At 46.9% G+C, this 21,991-nt stretch overlaps 1 protein-coding gene across 4 annotated transcripts in view; it reads right to left on the bottom strand.

Moving 5' to 3' along the window:
* Positions 1–21,991, bottom strand: part of LOC118078993 (nuclear receptor subfamily 6 group A member 1-like) — a 44,704-nt gene that overhangs the window by 18,774 nt on the left and 3,939 nt on the right. For 2 of the 4 annotated variants that reach the window (XM_060270107.1, XM_060270105.1), the window contains exons 2-8: positions 17,307–17,348; positions 16,544–16,600; positions 14,683–14,913; positions 11,383–11,438; positions 6,072–6,226; positions 4,490–4,714; positions 925–1,179 (exon numbers count right to left, since the gene is read on the bottom strand). In XM_060270107.1, the coding sequence (XP_060126090.1) occupies positions 925–1,179; positions 4,490–4,714; positions 6,072–6,226; positions 11,383–11,438; positions 14,683–14,913; positions 16,544–16,600; positions 17,307–17,348 (1,021 nt within the window). The remainder of the gene's footprint in view (positions 1–924; positions 1,180–4,489; positions 4,715–6,071; positions 6,227–11,382; positions 11,439–14,682; positions 14,914–16,543; positions 16,601–17,306; positions 17,349–21,991) is intronic. The other 2 variants (XM_060270106.1, XM_060270108.1) reach the window with 2 other exon arrangements.

The raw sequence follows: 21,991 nt of genomic DNA, 5'->3' as shown, positions 1-21,991 counted from the left end.
CATGACGAAATGACTAAACAAGTGAATTGGATGAAGGTCCAGTAGTGGCTGGGACTCCTGACATGGAGGTGCCCACGTTGTGAGGGTGAGGGGAGCCCCAGTCGATCCTTTGCAAGCAGGCATGTCCGGATTAAAACCTAAGGCCAAAGATCTGGCCCGTTTCCACTCCTGGCCCCTTGCCTTCTCCAGCTCAGCGGACATCGCAGAGCAAGAAGGATTTATCAAGGAAGTGATTGATGGATAGCAGGCCATGCCAAGGCCATTTGCAACTATATGAAGCTGCTGGGAGAGATCATCAGGGGGTTTGGGCTGGGTGTTCCATCAGTATGCGGATGATACCCAGCTCTACCTCTCTTTCAAATCAGAGCCAATGAAGGCGGTGAAGGTCCTGTGTGAGTGCTGTGTGAGTGCCTGGAGGCGGTTGGAGGATGGATGGCGGCTAACAGGTTGAGGTTGAATCCTGACAAGACAAAAGTACTATTTTGGGGGGATAGGAGGCGGGGGCAGGTGTGGAGGACTCCCTGGTCCTGAATATGGTAACTGTGCCCCTGAAGGACCAGGTGCGCAGCCAGGGAGTCATTTTGGACTCACAGCTGTCCATGGAGGTGCATGTCAATTCTGTGTCCAGGGCGGCTGTCTACCAGCTACATCTGGTACGCAGGCTGAGACCCTACCTGCCCGCGGACTGTCTCACCAGAGTGCTGCATGCTCTAGTTATCTCCCGCTTGGACTACTGCAATGCGCTCTACGTGGGGCTACCTTTGAAGGTGACCCGGAATCTATTGTTGTATTTTAATATTCTGTTGGAAGCCGCCTAGGGTGGCTGGGGAAACCCAGCCAGAAGGGCGGGGTATAATTAAATTATTATTATTATTGCATCCCGACATGACCCCGAAACAAGACGGGGCGGCGGCCCGGCCTCACCTGTGGAGCTCGTCGTTGGAGGGGGAGTATTTCGCGGTGACGTCTGCCAGGTCCCCAAAGATCTGCTTGCCGTAGACGGTGAGAGAGGAGAGGAGGAGCAGTTCCTGCCAGGTGGAGCTGAGCAGGCAGGTGTAGTCTTTGATGGAGAGCTCGCCAAAGAACGGCAACTTCTTGACCCAGCTGAGCTGGCGGAAAAGCAGCTCGTCGGCCAGGCGGCACAGCAGCGCAAAGAGCTCCGACTGAGTCACTTTGTACCTGCGGGCATTGGGGGGGGAGCGCGGTTCAGGGGTGTGGACCAAACCGAGAGGCTGCCATCGTGGCTACGTTCGAACCATTTAATACCATCCCTCTGTGCGTCTGTTTTTCATGGGTTCAATCCCAAAGCCTATGGCTTGCCGATCAGGTCGGCGGTTCAAATCCCCGCGACGGCGTGAGCTCCCGTTGCTCGGTCCCAGCTCCTGCCAACCTAGCAGTTCAAAAGTATGTCAAAGTAGACCACTCCAGCAGGAAACAGCGTTTCCGTACGCTGCTCTGGTTCGCCAGAAGTGGCTTAGGCATGCTGGCCACATGACCCGGAAGCTGTACGCTGGATCCCTCGGCCAGTAAAGAGAGATGAGCGCCGCAACCCCCATGTGGTGATTTTAGCCTATAAATTTTAGTGTTTAAATTCTTAACCTGTATATTAAGGTCTTTCTATAGCTCTGTTAGAGTAGGTAATGCTTTGATCATGTAAATGTTTTAAGTTCTTTGTATTCATCTAGCATATTTTCTTTTAATTGTTGAATGATTCTGTGTTTATTGCGGTAGCCTTTGGCTATGTGGAATAAAACTGACTGACCAACTGATAAAGGCTTGACATATCTTGCTTTGCATGTAGAATCATAGAGTTGGAAGAGACCACAAGGGCCAGCCAGTCCAACCCCCTGCCAAGCAGGAAACACCATCAAAGCATTCCTGACATATGGCCGTCAAGCCTCTGCTTAAAGACCTCCAAAGGAGGAAACTCCACCACACTCCTTGGCAGCAAATTCCACTGCCGAACAGCTCTTACTGTCAGGAAGTTCATCCTAATGTTGAGGTGGAATCTTCTTTCCTGTAGTTTGAACCCATTGCTCCGTGTCCGCTTCTCTGGAGCAGCAGAAAACAACCTTTCTCCCTCCTCTATATGACATCCGTTGATACCTGAAGGAGCGTCTCCACCCCCATCATTCAGCCCGGACACCGGGGTCCCTCTCCCGTGGGACTTCTGGCGGTTCCCTCGCTGCGAGAAGCCAAGTTGCAGGGAACCAGGCAGAGGGCCTTCTCGGTAGTGGCGCCCGCCCTGTGGAACGCCCTCCCATCAGATGTCAAAGAAAAAAACAGCTACCAGATTTTTGGAAGACATCTGAAGGCAGCCCTGTTTAGAGAGGCTTTTAATCTTTAATCAATTATTTTATTATTCTGTTGGAAGCCGCCCAGAGTGGCTGGGGAGACTCAGCCAGATGGGCGGGATACAAATAATAAATTATTATTATTATTATTATTATTATTATTACGGTATTATTATTATAAACGGGGAACACAGGTGGGTCCCACACTCCTCGCCTTGAAACCCCGCCCTGCCCAAAGCATCTGTCCCTTGGGAGGAAGATTTAAACATGCTCTCTGAGTATGCCCAGGGGAACTCTCGATTTAGTAAATATGCCAGACCTTCCAGTGCAGGGGCTATGATTCGGTGAACCCCGACACAGATTAAGCTCGGGTGCAGGAGGGACAAAACTGTATCATCATCATCATCATCATCATCATCATTATTATTTATTCCCTGCTCATCTGGCTGGGCTTCCCGAGCCACTCTGGGCGGCTTCCAACAGAAGATTAAAATGCAATAATCTATTCAACATTAAAAGCTTCCCTAAACAGGGCTGCCTTCAGATGTCCTCTAAAAGTCTGGTAGTTGTTTTTCTCTTTGACATCTAACGGAAGGGCGTTCCACAGGGCGGGTGCCACCACCAAGAAGGCCCTCTGCCTGATTCCCTGTAACCTTACTTCTCGCAATGAGGGAACCGCCAGAAGGCCCTTGGCGCTGGACCTCAGTGTCCGGGCAGAACGATGGGGGTGGAGACGCTCCTTCAGGTATACAGGTCCGAGGCCGTTTAGGGCTTCCAAGGTTAGCACCAACACTTTGAATTGTGCTCGGAAACGTACTGGGAGCCAATGTAGGTCTTTCAGGACCGGTGTTATGTGGTCTCGGCGGCCACTCCCAGTCACCAGTCTAGCTGCCGCATTCTGGATTAGTTGTAGTTTCCGGGTCACCTTCAAAGGTAGCCCCATGTAGAGCGCATTGCAGTAGTCCAAGCAGGAGATAACTAGAGCATGCACCACTCTGGCAAGACAGTCCGCGGGCAGGTAGGGTCTCATCCTGCGTACCAGATTGAGCTGGTAGACAGCCACCCTGGACACAGACATCACATCACATCTCATCACATAGAATCATGGAGTTGGAAGAGACCACAAGGGCCATCCAGTCCAACCCCCTGCCAGGCAGGAAACACCATCAAAGCATTCCTGACAGATGGTTGTCAAGCCTCCGCTTAAAGACCTCCAAAGAAGGAGACTCCACCACACTCCTTGGCAGCAAGTTCCACTGTCGAACAGCTCTTTGTCAGGAAGTTCTTCCTAATGTTGAGGTGGAATCTTCTTTCTTGTAGCTTGAATCCATTGCTCTGTGTCCGCTTCTCTGGAGCAGCAGAAAACCACATTTCTCCCTCCTCTATATGGCATCCTTTGATATATTTGAACAAGGCTATCATATCACCCCTTAACCTTCTCTTCTCCAGGCTAAACATACCCAGCTCCCTAAGCCGTTCCTCATAAGGCATCGTTTCCAGGCCTTTGACCATTTTGGTTGCCCTCTTCTGGACACGTTCCAGCTTGTCAGTATCCTTCTTGAACTGTGGTGGCCAGAACTGGACACAGTATTCCAGGTGAGGTCTGACCAGAACAGAAGACAGTGGTACTATTACTTCCCTTGATCTAGACGCTATACTCCTATTAATGCAGCCCAGAATTGCACTGGCCTTTTGAGCTGCTGCATCACACTGTTGACTCATGTCAAGTTGGTGGTCTACCAAGACTCCTAGATCCTTTTCACATGTACTGCTCTCAAGCCAGGTGTCACCCATCCTTTCATATATTTTTTGCCCAAGTGGAGTACTTTACATTTCTCCCTGTTCAAATTCATCTTGTTTTCTTTGGCCCAGTTGTCTAATCTGTGAAGGTCATTTGGAAGTGTGATCCTGTCCTCTGGGGTATTAGCCACCCCTCCCAATTTGGTGTCATCTGCAAACTTGCTCAGGGTGCCCTCAAGCCCATCATCCAAGTCATTGATAAAGATGTTGAAGAAGACTGGGCCCAAATTCATCTTGTTTGAGTCTATCTCATATATTGATCTCACCTTTGAAGTTGCGTTAATGAAATAAACGCACTTTTCTACGATATTCTAATTATCCAAGTTTTACCTGTATATGGCCAAGCTGGAGAAGAGCAGGCACCCCTTCCCCCCGATTGACGAGGCTCCACTCACCCGTCTTCGATGAGCATCGGGGTGCCAAGTGGCTCCAGGTCCTCGGCCGAGACCAGCTGGCTGATGAGGAGGCCGTGGGACTGCGGGTCGAAGCTTCGGAGTTGCGGGGGCAGCAGGGCCGAGTGAGCTGGGCAGCCCAGAAGGTGCGGGAGGTACTGGTAAGGTGCCGGCGCCCCCATATATTGATCCCTGAGTGCAGCGAATCCGTTCAGCTCGACGGATCTGCTGGAAGAGGCAAAGGCAGGCCGTCGGGACGGGAGACGGAAGAGGAGGGGGCATCAAAGCTTCCACGACTCGCCATGATTAGTGTCCTCTGCAAACTTGATCAAGATGCCCTCAAGCCCCTCTCCCCTCCCGTGTCAACAAGCGAGGCGCCTGCGCAGGGTATTTGCTTCCCTAGTCGGGCCCGCAGTTTTGTTGCTAAAGATGTGGAAGAAATTGAACAAGTCGTCTATAAAGATGTTGAAGGGAAAATGTTTTCCTTCAACCAGGCATTCAGCCAATTAACATTTTGTGTCCTTTTCAAGGTGATTCTGGGAGGAGAGATGTTTGTGTGTTTGATAATTTACGCTTTATTATGTACAGCATGCCTGCCATGTGCCCTTTCATATTCTGCCTTCTGTAATCAACCTTCAGCCAGGATTCAAGAACCATAGGCAAAGGGGGAGGGAAGCAGTGCCGCCTTGCCACGCATTTGTTAATTCTGAATTTCAGATTGGTTGTGAGCCGCCCTGGGACTTTCTGTCGATGAAGAGGGAGCACTACATTGAATAATTCTAACTCTGAAGTAATAATAATAATAATAATAATAATAATTTATTATTTATACCCCGCCCATCTGGCCGGGTTCCCCCAGCCACTCTGGGCGGCTTCCAACAAAATATTAAAATACAGAAATCCATCAAACATTAAAAGCTTCCCTAAACAAGGCTGCCTTGAGATGCGTTCTAAAGGTCTGGTAATTGTAATTCTCTTTGTCCTCTGGTGGGAGGGCATTCCACAGGGTGGGTGCCACTACCGAGAAGGCCCTCTGCCTGGTTCCCTGTAACTTGGCTTCTCGTAGCAAAGGAACTGCCAGAAGGCCCTCGGCACTGGACCTCAGTGTCCGGGCAGAACGATGGGGGAGGAGACGCTCCTTCAGGTATACTGGACCGAGGCCGTTTAGGGCTTTCAAGGTAAGCACCAGCACTTCGAATTGTGCTCGGAAACATACTGGGAGCCAATGTAGGTCTTTCAGGACCGGTGTTATGTGGTCTCGGCGGCCACTCCCAGTCACCAGTCTAGCTGCCGCATTCTGGATTAGTTGTAGTTTCCGGGTCACCTTCAAAGGTAGCCCCATGTAGAGCGCATTGCAGTAGTCCAAGCAGGAGATAACTAGAGCATGCACCACTCTGGCAAGACAGTCCGCGGGTAGGTAGGGTCTCAGCCTGCGTACCAGACGGAGCTGATTGAATCAACATGCCAATTCTACCCTGGTACACTACCAGGCCCCGAATGAGAGAACCGGCTTCCGACCGCCCCGCCCCCCGTTCTCATCTGGCCTGAGAACCTTTCCCCGTCTCCCCCCCCCCCGGTGTCCCACCTTGAAGGAGTAGAGACCGGCGAGGGCTGGTTGCTCTCCGACACCCCGTTTCCGGGCGAGCTGTTGTCGCTGTCTCCGTTATTGTTCCACAAGATGTTGGCCTCGCCTTCGAATTCCTGCCCGGACATGATCCTCTCAATCTCCTCCTCGGAGATCTGCGGGGGGGGGGGGGTTGAGAAGGAGAGGAGGGACATGCGTGGACCCCGGCCGCAGCGCTTAAGCCCGCCCCGCCTCCCTCCGTGGCGAGCGGGCCATTGGGAGGAAGGGGTTCTCGCGTCAGGAACCGTCGCGCCAGCCCCCTGCTGACCTTTGAGCTGCTACCCAGCCCCCCTTTGGTGGGGGGCGGACGGTCCTCGACGGCTGCAGATGCCTTGACAAATCCAGAGGCCAGCGATATGTGACTGCCCTCTGTAGAGAACAGCCTGCACATTCCCCCTGCGTCTTGCAGTAGGAAAGAGGCAAAAGTAGATCGAAAACTACGTACAAAAATCTCAACAGAACTCCCTCATCTATATATATTAATTTCTCAAAAATTATTTCCTGTAGCACAAATGGATGAACTTTTGCCTATGAGGTATATTCCATTGAAATATTTAAAAAGGTTACGCACAAACCGTTTTTAATCTTTCAGTATGCCGTTTTACCATTTCATAAAATTGTATTAACAATTCTATTTAGATTTCGTATCAAATTTGGACACAACACCACATTCCACAATGGGGAATGTTCTTAGCAACATAGGGTATACAAATGTCGCATCTGCGCAAGGTAAAAGCCCCTTTTTGGGACCTCAAAACTCAGCCAGCAGACCCTGCCGGGCATGCTGGGAAAAGAACCTACAGGAGAGGTAGCAAAACATCGTCCTCTAGCGGCGTCTATACTGTTACTGCAGCTAAAAAAAGCTTCCTTGTGTGTTTGATGACCCTATATAATGTTGTATATATGTGACTCTCAAGCTTGGGGTCAATTTTATATCTGCTTACAGTGACTTCAAAAATGGTCAAAAAACGGATCAATAAAATTTTTTAAATCATTTTGTGTGTGAGGGTTTTTTTAATCAAATCTCTTTGAAAGTCAGATTTTATATAATCTTTCATGAAAGCTCATCAAATTATGATACAGGGAAATGAAGTTGTAAAAAAGTCACCACCCTAATATATATAAAAATGTAGAAGCTCCATGTTTGTTAAAGCCCATTTTTCTCCGAAACCGCTTGCCCGACTGCGTTTACATTTGGACACGACGTCCCGAGCGAATATGCGAGTGACGATATACAGTTTGCATAGACAGATGCCACACCCATAGCTGCCAAGTTATCCCTTTTTAAAAGGGATTTTCCCTTATGCTGAATAGGCTTCCTCGCGAGAAAAGGGAAAACTTGGCAGCTATGGCCACACCTCTAGCAGGTAAAGCAGGTAAAACCCACTGTTCCCGAACACAAAACTCAAGACAGCCGGGGATGCTGGGAGTAAGGGAGAGGTTGCAAAACAGCGCCCTCTAGCGACGGCTACACTGGTACTGCAGCTAGGAAAGCTTCCCTCTCCACAGCATGTCAGCTTGGCTTTGCAGACTGGGCTGAGGGGACGGGATAGGTCATGGATTGGGACAGGCTGGGGCCAATAACAGGGATAAGCCAGGGGGTGGGGGGAGGAGGGGGTGGGATAGGTCATGGGTCCGGACAGGTATGTCCAACCACAGGGATAAGCCAGGGAGTGGGGGGAGGAGGGGGCGGCATAGCTCATGGGTCGGGACAGGGTGGGGGAAAGCACAGGGGACTCTGAGGGTCCATTTAACAGACTGACCCACAGCAACGCGTGGCTGGGCCAACTAGTTTTTAAATAACCGATGATACAAAAGCAATAGCAACATCAGAGAGATATAAACAAATGTATACACGTAGTATACATCTGTTGTGCCGGTTCCATTCTTGGGAACTCCCTGCAACTGGATTGGCCAGTTTATATCTCTGGTTACCACTTTTCCAGGGGACTAGACCAGGGGTAGGCAACCTAAGGCCGGGGGTTGGATGTGGACCAATCGCCTTCTCAATCCGGCCGGCGGGTAGTCCGAGAATCAGCGTGTTTTGACATGAGTAGAATATGTCCTTTTATTTAAAATGCCTCTCTGGGTTATTTGTGGGGTATAGAAATTCATTCAATATTTTTTTTCAAAATATAGTCCGGCCCCCCACAAGGTCTGAGGGACAGTGGACTGGCCCCCTGCTGAAAAAGTTTCCTGACCCCTGGGCAAGAGCTTCTGCACTATCATGGACTGAGGAAACAGCCTTTTAAATAATGTTGCTTTCGATCTACCTTTGGCTCTTTATTTATTGGCTGCTGCTTATCTAGAAATAACACACACACACTGTATTTTTCCGCGTGTAAGATGCCCCCATGTAGAAGACGACCCTTATTTTGGGGGGCTCCGATTTAAGAAAATGGGGGGAGATGGCCCCTTTGTATAAAACACCCCCAAATTTTGGACTTTGTTTTCGGGGGGGGGGAGCTTCTTATACATGGAAAAATACAGTATATATATTGTTTCGCTGCAACAGCCTTACGACGTCCTGAGGGTAATTGCATGAGATTTTTCTACCAGGAAGCGGCTGTTTTTGGGGCCGCTTATCTACAAATAACATACATATCTATCTATCTATCTATCTATCTATCTATCTATCTATCTATCTATCTATACACATACATACACATACACACCGGTATATATACACACCAGGGTTGATAAAAATCAATGATTTTTTTTAAAAAAAACCAAAAAAATCGGATTTTTAAAAAATAAAATGCTTTTTGAGGAAAATCTATTACCATCCAAAGGTTATTCCATCATGAAATAAAGATTAGTTTTTTTAATTATGTAGAATAAGGTTGTATATGTTTAATTTTTTTGGTAAATAAATTCCATTAATCCATTCACAATGTCATGCTCTTCCATAGGTTTTTGTAAGATTATTGGGCAGTTTCTCTGCACACAAGATATTATCACAGATGCTTGGTTGACTTTTGCAGTTCTCAAAACTGAATTTGACTCAGCAGAGATCGCATGCCTCTTCTTCACAGCAAAAATGTTATAACATGAACAGAGTTGAGAAAAAGACCTTAATCCTATTGTTCTACAAACCTATGAATACAGAATCAACCCCTTCAGTGCTAAGTTTCAAGAAGTTCAGTGAATAGAATAGAAACAATATTTTTTCTGATTGTTGGAGTGGACATGTAAGGGGGAAGGCTTACAGAGAACAGCCTCCCCTCATCAGGAGCAGCTCATCTCCGAGCAGCCACGAGAGCGAAGGGTCTGATGAGCAGAGCCAGGAGACGGAAAGGGAGTGCCAGCCCTCGAGCAACATCCAAGAGCCCTTGCTCCATAGGCAGGAAGAGAGGGAGGGAGAAAGAGGGGACAGGAGTCAGTCAGTCCGCAGACCATTCCCCCCGACACCGGAATTGAGGAGGCGGAGAAAAGGGAAACACTTCACAGTTCCGAGGCTTTTATGTTGGTCTAGAACCCAGCGATCGCCAGTGCAGGAATCTGATTCGGAGTGAGCAGACATGAAACCACCAGCTCGTTACACTGTAAATAATGTGCACTAATAAAACCATCTTAAAGACAAGCATGTGGAGGGTCGTTACTCAAGAGTAGCAACATCAACCATGACAGGACAGTATTTAAGTTTTTCATGTGTAGGCTGGGCTGACAGTCTAAGTTTCTTAAAATATATATATTTTGTTTTTGTTTAGCCAAATTAGTTACCAAACATGAATGTTTGTTTAAGCAAATAACACATGCTGTAATGTTATTGTTTCAGTTGAATAAATCTATTTAAATTGTTATTATTAAGGTCATGATTATTTTTCTCCTTCCTAAGTACAACAGAAAAGTTGTCCAAAAATGGATGATTAACCTATTAAACTGGGGGTAAAAAAACTAATATGAAAAGTTGTGATTCTAAAAATCTTCATCTACTTGCATATTCAAGTTATATCAGCAAGAATTAAGTCTTTATGTAGAAAGCTATGATTTAAATCAAGCCTTACTGAGGAGTGATTTAAATTGTGATCCACCCTGATCCACACACACATACTTCCGGGTTTTGCCGCACATGCATGTGCAGAAGTGTTCTGCACGTGTCCGCAGAGTTGCTCTATCGGCGCTTTGTGCATGCACTGAACGGCACCCCGGAACGGATTGGGTACTCAACCCGAGGTACCACTGTATATACACACACACACACACACACACACACACACACACATACAGGTGAAAATTGGAAAATAAGAATATCATTGAAAAGTGCCTTGATTTCAGTAATGCAACTTCTTATTTTTTATTTTCCTTTTAATTTTGACAAATGCTTTCTTTTGGAAATTCCACAGGAAGAAAACCAATAGTTACAACCATACAAAAATAAACATCACTATGACATTTCATTAATTACACTAGCTGGCCCTGCCACGCGTTGCTGTGGCTCATCATTAATTCCATTCCATTTATAATTGACCCGCCTAACGGCAAATAATTACAATGACAACAAATCAAGGCTTCACATATCTTGCTTTGCATGTCGTGCATCTATCTCATAGATTGGTTTCACCTTTTAAGTTGCCTAACTGAAATAAATGCACTTTTCGACGATATTCCGGCTGCGCAGACGCCGGAAATTGCACCCGCGCAGAAGTGATTTCCAGCATCTGCGCAGCCTCCGTTTCTGGCGCCACTCGGCGTGTCCCCGCGCCGCGTCGATTTAGCGGAGCGTGCGGGGGACTTGCCAAGCGGGTTGGCTAACAGGCCTGATAAACGGCCTCCGTGACATGCTGCCAATGCCTGCTCCAGATGTTTGGGCCTACAATTTCCACAAACCCTGGGCCAGCAGGACCCAGGGGGTCAGGGATGATGGGAATTGTAGTCCCACAATTGGGGGGCGCCTGCTTGAGAGTTCCGTCAGAAACAGACGGCTGGGAGACGCCCGCCTCTGCGGCTCGTGTCCCATGCGGCTAGAGCCACCTGGGAAGAAGAAGAGTTTGGAGTTGAGATCCCGTTTTATCATTACCTAAGGAGTCTCAAAGCGGCTAACATTCTCCTTTCCCTTCCTCCGCCACAACGAACACTCTGTGAGGTGAGTGAGGCTGAGAGACTTCAGAGAAGTGTGACTGGCCCAAGGTCACCCAGCAGCTGCATGTGGAGGAGCGGGGAAGCGAACCCCGTTCACCGGATTACGAGTCGACCGCTCTTAACCGCTACACCACACACTGGCTCTTGGGAGTCCCCCACCCGCTGGCAAATGCTCGGCGGGGCAGCTCACCTGGACGGGTCCGATGCTTTTGTTCCTTCCTCCAGGCATCCCGTCTTCGCGGATCGCTTGAAAAACAAGAAGGCAGCAAGAGCAGATGGTTAGGGACATGCCTGCCGGCACCCCAGCCACCTGCACCAGAGTGGGGCAGACGAGGTGGGCCACCCGGGAGAGCGCCCTCCTAATATCGTGACGGGGGGCCGGGGGGAGTGCTATCGGTGAGACGCTGGGAAGAGAAAGGTTCCACCCCTTCCCCTCCGAAACTTTGGACTCGGCTCCACAGCGACAAATACAAGTCAAAGTTTATTTTTGTATTCTGGTAGCTATTTGCTTTATTCCTGTGCAAGTTCCAGAAGAAAGCGTTTGTCAAAATTGAAAGAGGGGGGGGGGGAATAAGAAGTTGCAGTACTGCAATAAAGGCACTTTTCAACGATACTCAAATTGTCCGAGTTTCACCTATAAACACAGTGTAAGGTACGGAATTAAGATTGCTGGAAGAAATATCAACCACCTCAGATATGCTGATGACACAACCTTGATGGCAGAAAGTGAGGAGGAATTAAAGAACCTTTGAATGAGGGTGAAAGAGGAGAGCGCAAAAGATGGTCTGAAGCTCAACATCAAAAAAAAACCAAGATCATGGCCACTGGTCCCATCACCTCCTGGCAAATAGAAGGGGAGGAAATGGAGGCAGTGAGAGATTTGACTTTCTTAGGTTCCATGATCACTGCAGATGGTGACAGCAGTCACAAAATTAAAAGATGCCTGCTTCTTGGGAGAAAAGCAATGACAAACCTAGACAGCATCTTCAAAAGCAGAGACATCACATTGCCGACAAAGGTCCATCTAGTTCAAGCTATGGTTTTCCCAGTAGGGATGTATGGAAGTGAGAGCTGGACCATCAAGAAGGCTGATTGCTGAAGAATGGATGCTTTTGAATTATGGTGCTGGAGGAAACTCTTGAGAGTCCCATGGACAGCAAGAAGATCAAACCGATCCATTCAGAGGGAAATCAGCCCTGAGTGCTCACTGGAAGGACAGATCCTGAAGCTGAGGCTCCGAGACTTTGGCCACCTCATGAGAAGTGAAGATTCCCTGATGTTGGGAAAGATGGAGGGCACAAGGAGAAGGGGACGACAGAGGACGAGATGTTTGGACAATGTTCTCGAAGCTGCGTACATGAGTTTGACCAAAATGCGGGAGGCACTTCCGGGGACAGGTGAGGGTGCTGATCCCTGATTTTCAAATCCGAAACTTGACAGCTATGCTTTGAATGAGGGTGAAAGAGGAGAGCGCAAAAGATGGCCTGAAGCTCAACATCCAAAAAACTAAGATGGTTCCATGTAGCTTGGCTTCTCGCAGCGAGGGAACTGCCAGAGGACCTCGGTGTCCGGGCAGAACGATGGGGGTGGAGACGCTCCTTCAGGTCTACTGGACCGAGGCCGTTGAGGGCTTTAAAGGTCAGCACCAACACTTTGAATTGTGCTCGGAAACGTACTGGGAGCCAATGGAGGTGTTTCAAGACCGGTGTTACGTGGTCTCGGCGGCCACTCCCAGTCACCAGTCTAGCTGCCGCATTCTGGATTAGTTGTAGTTTCCAGGTCACCTTCAAAGTATAGAGCGCATTGCAGTAGTCCAAGCGGGAGATAACTAGAGCAAGTGGCTCTTTTGGCCTGATCTTGCAGCAGGCTCTGCTTAAGTTCTCATGGCAACAACCTCCATCTCAGTAGAGCGCCTGGCTTGGCAGGGCATCGCTCTGCCCTGGGGGAGACCTTGCTAAGGCCCAGCAGGGCTGAGCAATAACAAATCAGGCTGAGTTCCTCTCCCTCCCTCATTTCTTTAATGAGCTTCTTCTCTGGCCATGCAATCCCCCATAAACATCTTTTAACAACTTCCTTCCCCCTCCTGCTTTAGCTATGGCAAAGGTCGCAATTTATCTTCCTCGCTGCCACATTCTGTTGCTGCTTTACGAGCTGCACTTTATGTCACATTTTCTTTTCTGTTTTTAACGTGGCCGTGGAGAAAAGCCCACGAGGCAACGAATCTGCGCCCAAATTGGCCACCGTTTGAGACATGATCACTGCAGATGGTGACAGCAGTCACGAAATTAAAAGACGCCTGCTTCTTGGGAGAAAAGAAATGACAAACCTAGACAGCATCTTCAAAAGCAGAGACATCACCTTGCTGACAAAGGTCCGGCTAGTTCAAGCTATGCTTTTTCCAGTAGTGATGTATGAAAGTGAGATTGCTGGAAGAAATATCAACAACCTCCGATATGCCGATGACACAACTTTGATGGCAGAAAGTGAGGAGGAATTAAAGAACCTTTGGATGAGGGTGAAAGAGGAGAGCGCAAAATATAGTCTGAAGCTCAACATCAAAAAAACTAAGATCATGGCATCCCATCACCCCCTGGCAAATAGAAGGGGAAGAAATGGAGACAGTGATAGATTTTACTTTATTGGGCTCCATGATCACTGCAGATGGTGACAGCAGTCACGAAATCAAAAGACGCCTGCGTCTTGGGAGAAAAGCAATGACAAACCTAGACAGCATCTTCAAAAGCAGAGACATAACTTTGCCGACAAAGGTCCGTATAGTTAAAGCTATGGTTTTCCCAGCAGTGATGTATGGAAGTGAGAGCTGGACCATCAAGAAGGCTGATTGCCGAAGAATGGATGCTTTTGAATTCTGGTGCTGGAGGAGACTCTTGAGAGTCCCATGGACTGCAAGAAGATCAAACCTATCCATTTTGAAGGAAATCAGCCCTGAGGGCTCACTGGAAGGACAGATCCTGAAGCTGAGGCTCCGAGACTGGGCCACCTCATGAGAAGAGAAGACTCCCTGATGTTGGGAAAGATGGAGGGCACAAGGAGGAGGGGACAACAGAGGACGAGGTGGTTGGGCAGTGTTCTCGAAGCTACCAACATGCTCCAAGACTTTGGCCACCTCATGAGAAGAGAAGATTCCCTGATGTTGGGAAAGATGGAGGGCACCAGGAGAAGGGGACAACAGAGGACGAGATGGTTGGACAGTGTTCTCAAAGCCAGCAACGTGAGTCTAAGCAAACTGCGGGAGTCAGTGGAAGACAGGAGGGCCTGGCGTGCTCTGGTCCATGGGGTCACGAAGAGTTGGACACGACTAAACGACAAAACAACAATCTATCTATCTATGTAGTTTTTTCTAATTTTGTTGTTCTGTATGGGACAATGACAATAAAGATGAGCTATTGATCGATCGATTAGGAAACTCTGAGAGCGTGCGCTGAGCTACCTCCGTCCCCAGCCCCCGCAACGCTGCGGGAGAGGTTACCTTTCCGGTTCATTCCCATCTGCAAGCACTTGAGCAGGCGGCAGTACTGGCAACAGTTGCGCTGCTTGCGGGACATGACACAGTTCTTGTCACGGCTGCACCGGTAGACCCTCTTGTTGCATATGCTGCGCTTGAAGAAGCCTTTGCAGCCCTCGCAGGAGATGATGCCGTAGTGCAAGCCGGTGGCGCGGTCGCCGCAAATCAGGCAGGTGCGCTGCTCTGCCCAGGCGCCTGCAAAGGGGGGGGGGAAGAAACAGGAAAAAAAACACCCTTTAAACCAGGCATCCCCAGACTTTGGCCCTCCAGATGTTTTGGACTACAATTCCCATCATCCCTGACCACTGGTCCTGTAAGCTAGGGATCATGGGAGTCCTAGGCCAAAACATCTGGAGGGCCGCAGTTTGGGGATGCCTGCTTTAAACTCTTAAAAATGGGGGGTGTCTTATAGAAAAATACGGGACCTCCGGTTATCTAAGCTCCTACAGAGTTCAGGGATAGGCGCTCCTGCCATCTGAGTATCATTGCCTATCCGCAAACCGTTTTGCAAACAAACAAAAAAAGCTTGACAACCGTAGAAAAAAATAAAATACCGTATATTCCAGCGTATAAGATGACCGGGCATCTAAGACGACCCCCAACTTTTCCAGTTAAATTATAGTTTGGGATATACTCGCCGTATAAGAAATACAACCCGGAGTATAAGACGACCCCCAACTGAGAAGATTTTTACTGGGTTAAAAAGTAGTCTTATACGCAGGAATATACAGTAAAAATAAAAAATAGGGTTGTGCTACACACAGGAAAATACCGTCTGTTCTTTGAAGGCCCAAAGGACAGACAATAAATTGAAGGATTTTCAGCATAAGGAGCAGAGAGCTCACACACAAACATATACATATACAGTGATGCCTCGCAAGACGGGGGGGGGGGGACCCGTGAAAAAAAAAACGTCTTGCGAAGTACGGCCATAGAAAACTTCGTCTTGCGAGTCACCAAAAACATCACAAAACGCTTTCGTCTTGTGAGGTTTTCGTTGCGCAAGGCATTCGTGTTACGAGGTGCCACTGTGTGTGTGTGTGTGTATACACACACACACACACACAAACATATATATATATACACATACATGCATGCAATATATACATACAGGTGAAACTCGGAAAATTAGAATAGCGTTGAAAAGTGCATTTATTTCAGTAACACAACTTAAAAGGTGAAACCAATCTATGAGATAGATGCATGACACGCAAAGCAAGATAGGTCAAGCCTTTATTTGTTGTCGTTGTAATTATTTGTCGTTGGGCGGGTCAATTATAAATGGAATGAATGAACTGTCCTAGCCATGTTTATTTTTATTGATTTTTGTATTATTGTAATTATTTGTTTGATTCTTGTGGAATTTCCAAAGAAAGCATTGATCAAAATTAAAAGAAAAATAAAAAATAACAAGTTGCATTGCTGAAATCAATGCAGTTTTCGACGGTATTATAATTTAATGAAATGTAACAGCAATGTTGATTTTTGTATGATTGTAGCGATTTGGAATTAATGATGAGCCACAGCAACGCGTGGCAGGGCCAGCTAGTGTAATGAATGAAATGTCATAGTGATGTTGATTTGTGTTGATTTTTGCATGATTGTAACTATTTATTTTATTACGGTGGAATTTCCAAAAGAAAGCATTTGTCAAAATTAAAAGAAAACTAAAAAAGAATAAGTTGCATTACTGAAATCAAGGCACTTTTCGATGATATTCTAATTTTCCGAGTTTCACCTGTACACACACACACACGTGTATATATGTATGTGTCCGTGTGCAAATCCCTGGTTCTCCCAGGTGAGAGAGAAAAGAGGTACTTACTGCCAGCGTTCAAGGGAAGCGCGGAGGAAGGGGAGTTGATCGGTTCAACATCCGTAGCTAGGAAGAGAAAGGAGGCAGGGTTTGAAATGCCAATATTAATAATAATAATAATAGAATAAATGGAATAGAATAGAATAAATCTTTACTGTCATTGTCAATAGGTACCAGAGCGGTACCTACAGGGGAAACTCAGAAAATTAGAATATCGTCGAAAATGCATTTATTTCAGTAACGCAACTTAAAAAGGTGAAACCAATCTATGAGATAGATGCATGACACGCAAAGCAAGATATGTCAAGCCATGATTTGTTGTCATTGTAATTATTTGCCGTTAGATGGGTCAATTATAAATGGAATGGAATTAATGATGAGTCACAGCAACGCGTGGCAGGGCCAGCTAGTGTAATTAATGAAATGTCTTCATGATGTTTTGTTTTGTTTATATTTGTATTTTGTTACAATGCACTTTTCGATGATATTCTAATTTTCCGAGTTTCACCTTTATTGATCTATTTGCGCTACTTGCAATTCCAATATTATTATCATTATTAATAGAATAAGTAGAATAGAACAAATCTTTATTGCCATTGTCAATAGGCACCGGAGCGGTATCCTTGCACTTTGACGTGCTTTCGAACTGCTAGGTTGGCAGGAGCTGAGACCAAGCAACGAGAGCTCACCCCGTCGCGGGGATTCAAACCGCTCTGGACTTCCACCGTTGAAACCCCATTTCCCGAGGGAAATCAGAAGCATCCGCACTTACCGGGAGGCGGGTCGTGTTCAGAAGGTGGCTCCCGGTAGAAACCTGGGGGGGCGGGGACAGGAAAGAGAGACAGCATTGGGTTGGTGCTATAAGCAAGGGTAAGACCATGGCTCAGCCCCTCTGCGAAGGGAGCCTGGAAGCTTTCCGCAAGAAATACCTCTGTTCACGTAGAGATATATTTACAGTGCTTTATGATATACATATATAATAATAATAATTTATTCTTTGTACCCTGCCCATCTGGCTGAGTCTCCCCAGCCACTCTGGGCGGCCCCCAATCGAGTATCAAAACAATACAGCATTGAATATTAAATAATAATATAATAATAATTTATTATTTATACCCCGCCCATCTGGCTGGGTTTCCCCAGCCACTCTGGGCGGCTTACAACCGAATATTAAAACAGTACAGCATTAAACATTAAAAACTTCCCTAAACAGGGCCGCCTTCAGTTGTCTTCTAAAAGTAAAATAGTTACTTATTGCCTTGACCATAGCTGCCAAGTTTTCCCTTTTCTTGCGAGGAAGCCTATTCAGCATAATGGAATTTCCCTTAAAAAAAGGGAGAACTTAGCAGCTATGGCCTTGACATCTGCTGGGAGGGCGTTCCACAGGACGGGTGCCACTACCGAGAAGGCCCTCTGTCTGGTTCCCTGTAATCTCACTTCTCGCAATGAGGGAACCGCCAGAAGGCCCTCGGTGCTGGATCTCAGTGTCCGGGCTGAATGGTGGGGGTGGAGACGCTCCTTCAGGTATACTGGACCGAGGCCGTTTAGGGCTTTAAAGGTCAGTACCAACACTTTGAATTGTGCTCGGAAACGTACTGGGAGCCAGTGTAGATCTCTCAGGACCGGTGTTATGTGGTCTCGGCGGCCGCTCCCAGTCACCAGTCTAGCTGCCGCATTCTGGATTAATTGCAGTTTCCAGGTCACCTTCAAAGGTAGCCCCACGTAGAGCGCATTGCAGTAGTCCAAGCGGGAGATAACCAGAGCATGCACCACTCTGGCGAGACAGTCCGCGGGCAGGTAGGGTCTCAGCCTGCATACCAGATGGAGCTGGTAGACAGCCGCCCTGGACACAGAATTAACCTGTGCCTCCATGGACAGCTGTGAGTCCAAAATGACTCCTAGCCTGCGCACCTGGTCCTTCAGGGGCACAGTTACCCCATTCAAGACCAGGGAGTCCACCACACCTGCTCGCCTCCTGTCCCCCCAAAATAGTACTTCTGTCTTGCCAGGATTCAACTTCAATCCGTTAGCCGCCATCCACCCTCCAACCGCCTCCAGGCACTCACACAGGACCTTCACTGGTTCTGATTTAAAAACTTCCCGAAACAGGGCTGCCTTCAGATGTCTTTTAAAAATAGGATAGCTGCTTATTTCCTTGACATCTGATGGGAGGGCGTTCCACAGGGCGGGTGCCACCACCAAGAAGGCCCTCTGCCTGGTTCGCTGTAACTTCACGTCTCGCAATCAGGGAACCGCCAGAAGGCCCTCGGCGCTGGATCTCAGTGTCCGGGCAGAATGATGGGGGTGGAGACGCTCCTTCAGGTATACTGGACCGAGGCCATTTAGGGCTTTCAAGGTCAGCTCCAACACTTTGAATTGTGCTCGGAAACGGCATTTTGCATTACTTTCTATGGAAAAGCACAACGTGGTTTTAGAACGATTGGGTTTTGTAAAAGACTTCCAGAACGGATTTAGTTTGGGAACCAAGGTACCCAAGGTACTGTATGATGATGACCGGAATCGAATCTTTGGAGGTCTTTAAGCGGAGGCTTGACAGCCATCTGTCAGGAATGCTTTGATGGTGTTTCCTGCTTGGCAGGGGGTTGGACTGGATGGCCCTTGTGGTCTCTTCCAACTCTATGATTCTATGAATCTACCAGCTGACCCGGCCACGCGTTGCTGTCAGCCATACGTCAAGAATGCTTTGATGGTATTTCCTGCTTGGCAGGTGGTTGGACTGGATGGCCCTTGTGGTACCTTCCAACTCTATGATTCTATGAATTGAAATTAAGGAGATTTTGTGCAAGAAGTTCTGTAAGGAGGAGTACAATATATGAAATAGCCCTGTTTAGGGAAGCTTTTAATGTTTGATGGATTTCTTTATTTTAGTGTTTTGTTGGAAGCCACCCAGAGTGGCTGGGGGAACCCGGCCAAATGGGCGGGGTATACCGTATATTCCGGCGTATAAGACGACTGGGCGTATAAGACGACCCCCAACTTTTCCAGTTAAAATATAGAGTTTGGGATATACTCACTGTATAAGAAATACAACCCGGCGTATAAGACGACCCCTGACTTTTGAGAAGATTTTCCTGGGTTAAAAAGTAGTCTAATACGCAGGAATATACTGTAAATAATAAATTATTATTATTATTATTATTATTATTATTATTATTATTATTATAAATAGTGCAGGGGAAAGAAAGGAGAGATTGAGTTATAGTGTATTTATAAGTAATAGTGAGATACTGTAATAGTGAGAGAAGTAATACAGTGGTACCTCGGTTTGCGAACGCAATCCATTCCGCGGAGGCGTTCGCTCGCCGAAGGCACGCTTGTGCGTGAAGCGCCGATAGAGTGCTCCTGCGCACGCAGATCGCTTGAGCTGCACAGATTGCTTCTGCGCAGATCGCTTCAAATATATCAAAGGATGTCATATAGAGGAGGGAGAAGAGAAGACTCTTCTTTCGGACTAAATGCAAGAACTTCTGTTGCTTTGCTCCTTGCACGGAGGGGGGAGGAGTCGGACCAGTTTTGCCGCTTCCCGCTTCCTAAGGGATAAGAGGGCTCCAAACCAAAAAATCCGGTTTGGGTGAAAATGCGGCAAGGACCTTCAAATGACCGGGGGGGGGGGGGAGATAGAAGGAAGAGAAAGGAGAAGAAAGGGGTTGCGGCTGGTGAGGGGGGGGGAGATTTTTTTAGGGTTTCCCATCATAATATAGGCCGGCTTGCATTTGAATGGGGCTCTTTTGATTGATGGGGGGGTGTTATAAAATGTTCAAGGCGGCCATTGAAACTCGGGGGGGGGGGATTGACTGGGGAGAAGAAGCGGCCAAGGAGGAAGGAAAGAAGGAAGGAAGGAGCCTTCAAAGGGAGGGAAGGGAGCCATTTACAGTGGAATTGGCCCCTCCTGCAAACACGCCCTGAATGATTTATTAGAGGCCAGAAGCTTAGCTATTAGGGTATCCCCACTCCAGATGTACCCAAGAAAAGAAACAGCCTTGAGTGACATCTTATTGGAAGAGTGATAAACTGCCAAGCAAAAAGAATGGCTTTTCAAAACTCTTACAGAAATTATTATTATTATTGTGGAACGAGACGTCCTGATTTTCATGAGAGGAAGGGTGGAGGGTCTGTGGCAGCAAACTTATTTAATAGATATTATTATTATTATTATTATTATTATTATTATTATTATTATTATTATTATTATTATTAAAAAAGACATCCCAATTTTCATTAGAGGAAGGGTGGAGGGTCTGTGGCAGCAAACTTATTTAATATATATTATTATTATTATTATTATTATTATTGTTGTTGTTGTTGAAAAAGACATCCCGATTTTCATCAGGGGAAGGTTGGAGGGTCTGTGGCAGCAAACTTATTTTATAGAAGCAAAATAAAAAAATTCCTTCAGTAGCACCTTAAAGACCAACTAAGTTTATATTTTGGTATGAGCTTTCGTGTGCATGCACACTTCTTCAGATACACTAGAAACAGAAGTGTCAGACCCTATATATATACAGAGGGTGGTGGGGGTGGGTGGGAATGGGAGATGGGCTGATGGGAGTGGTAAACCTGTGGGAATGGGAGATGGGCTGATGGGAGTGGTAAACCAGGTTTACCACTCCCATCAGCCCATCTCCCATTCCCACCCACCCCCACCACCCTCTGTATATATATAGGGTCTGACACTTCTGTTTCTAGTGTATCTGAAGAAGTGTGCATGCACACGAAAGCTCATACCAAAATATAAACTTAGTTGGTCTTTAAGGTGCTACTGAAGGATTTTTTTTATTTTGCTTCGACTCAGACCAACACGGCTACCTACCTGTAACTTATTTTATAGAACTTATTATTATTATTATGGAACGAGACGTCCTGATTTTAATCAGAGGAAGGTTGGCGGGTCTGTGGCAACAAACTTATTTTACAGAGCTTCTTATGATTATGGAATGAGACGTCCTGATTTTCATCAGAAGAAGGTTGGTGGGTCTGTGGCAACAAACTTATTTTATATATTTTAATATTCTGTTGGAAGCCACCCAGAGTGGCTGGGGAAACCCAGCCAGATGGGTGGGGTATAAAGAAATTATTATTATTATTATTATTATTATTATTATTATTATTATTGCACCCACCCACTCCTTTTGTGGGGGACAGCAGTGTTGGAGCTGCTGGCCGGGGGAGCCAGATTTATTTTTACGATATTCTCATACTCTGTAGGATTATTTATACGTTATCAATATTTCTCATTAGAAACTAAGGTCCCTGTCACGGAACTTCCCAGTGTCAATGTTTTCATGTGCCGTATACCACCTTGAGATTTTTAATATATAAAAAAACATAGAGCGGTATAGAAATGAAAGTTAACAACATAATAAAATTAGGGTGTTGTAATTCAGTGTTTCTCAACCTTTTTTGGGCCAAGGCACACTTGTTCCATGAAAAAAATCA

Source organism: Zootoca vivipara, chromosome W, assembly GCF_963506605.1.
Source record: "Zootoca vivipara chromosome W, rZooViv1.1, whole genome shotgun sequence".
Classification (NCBI taxonomy): Eukaryota; Metazoa; Chordata; class Lepidosauria; order Squamata; family Lacertidae; genus Zootoca; species Zootoca vivipara.
The sequence above is the reverse complement of the archived record's forward strand: the minus strand, read 5'-3'. Positions and strand labels throughout refer to the sequence as shown.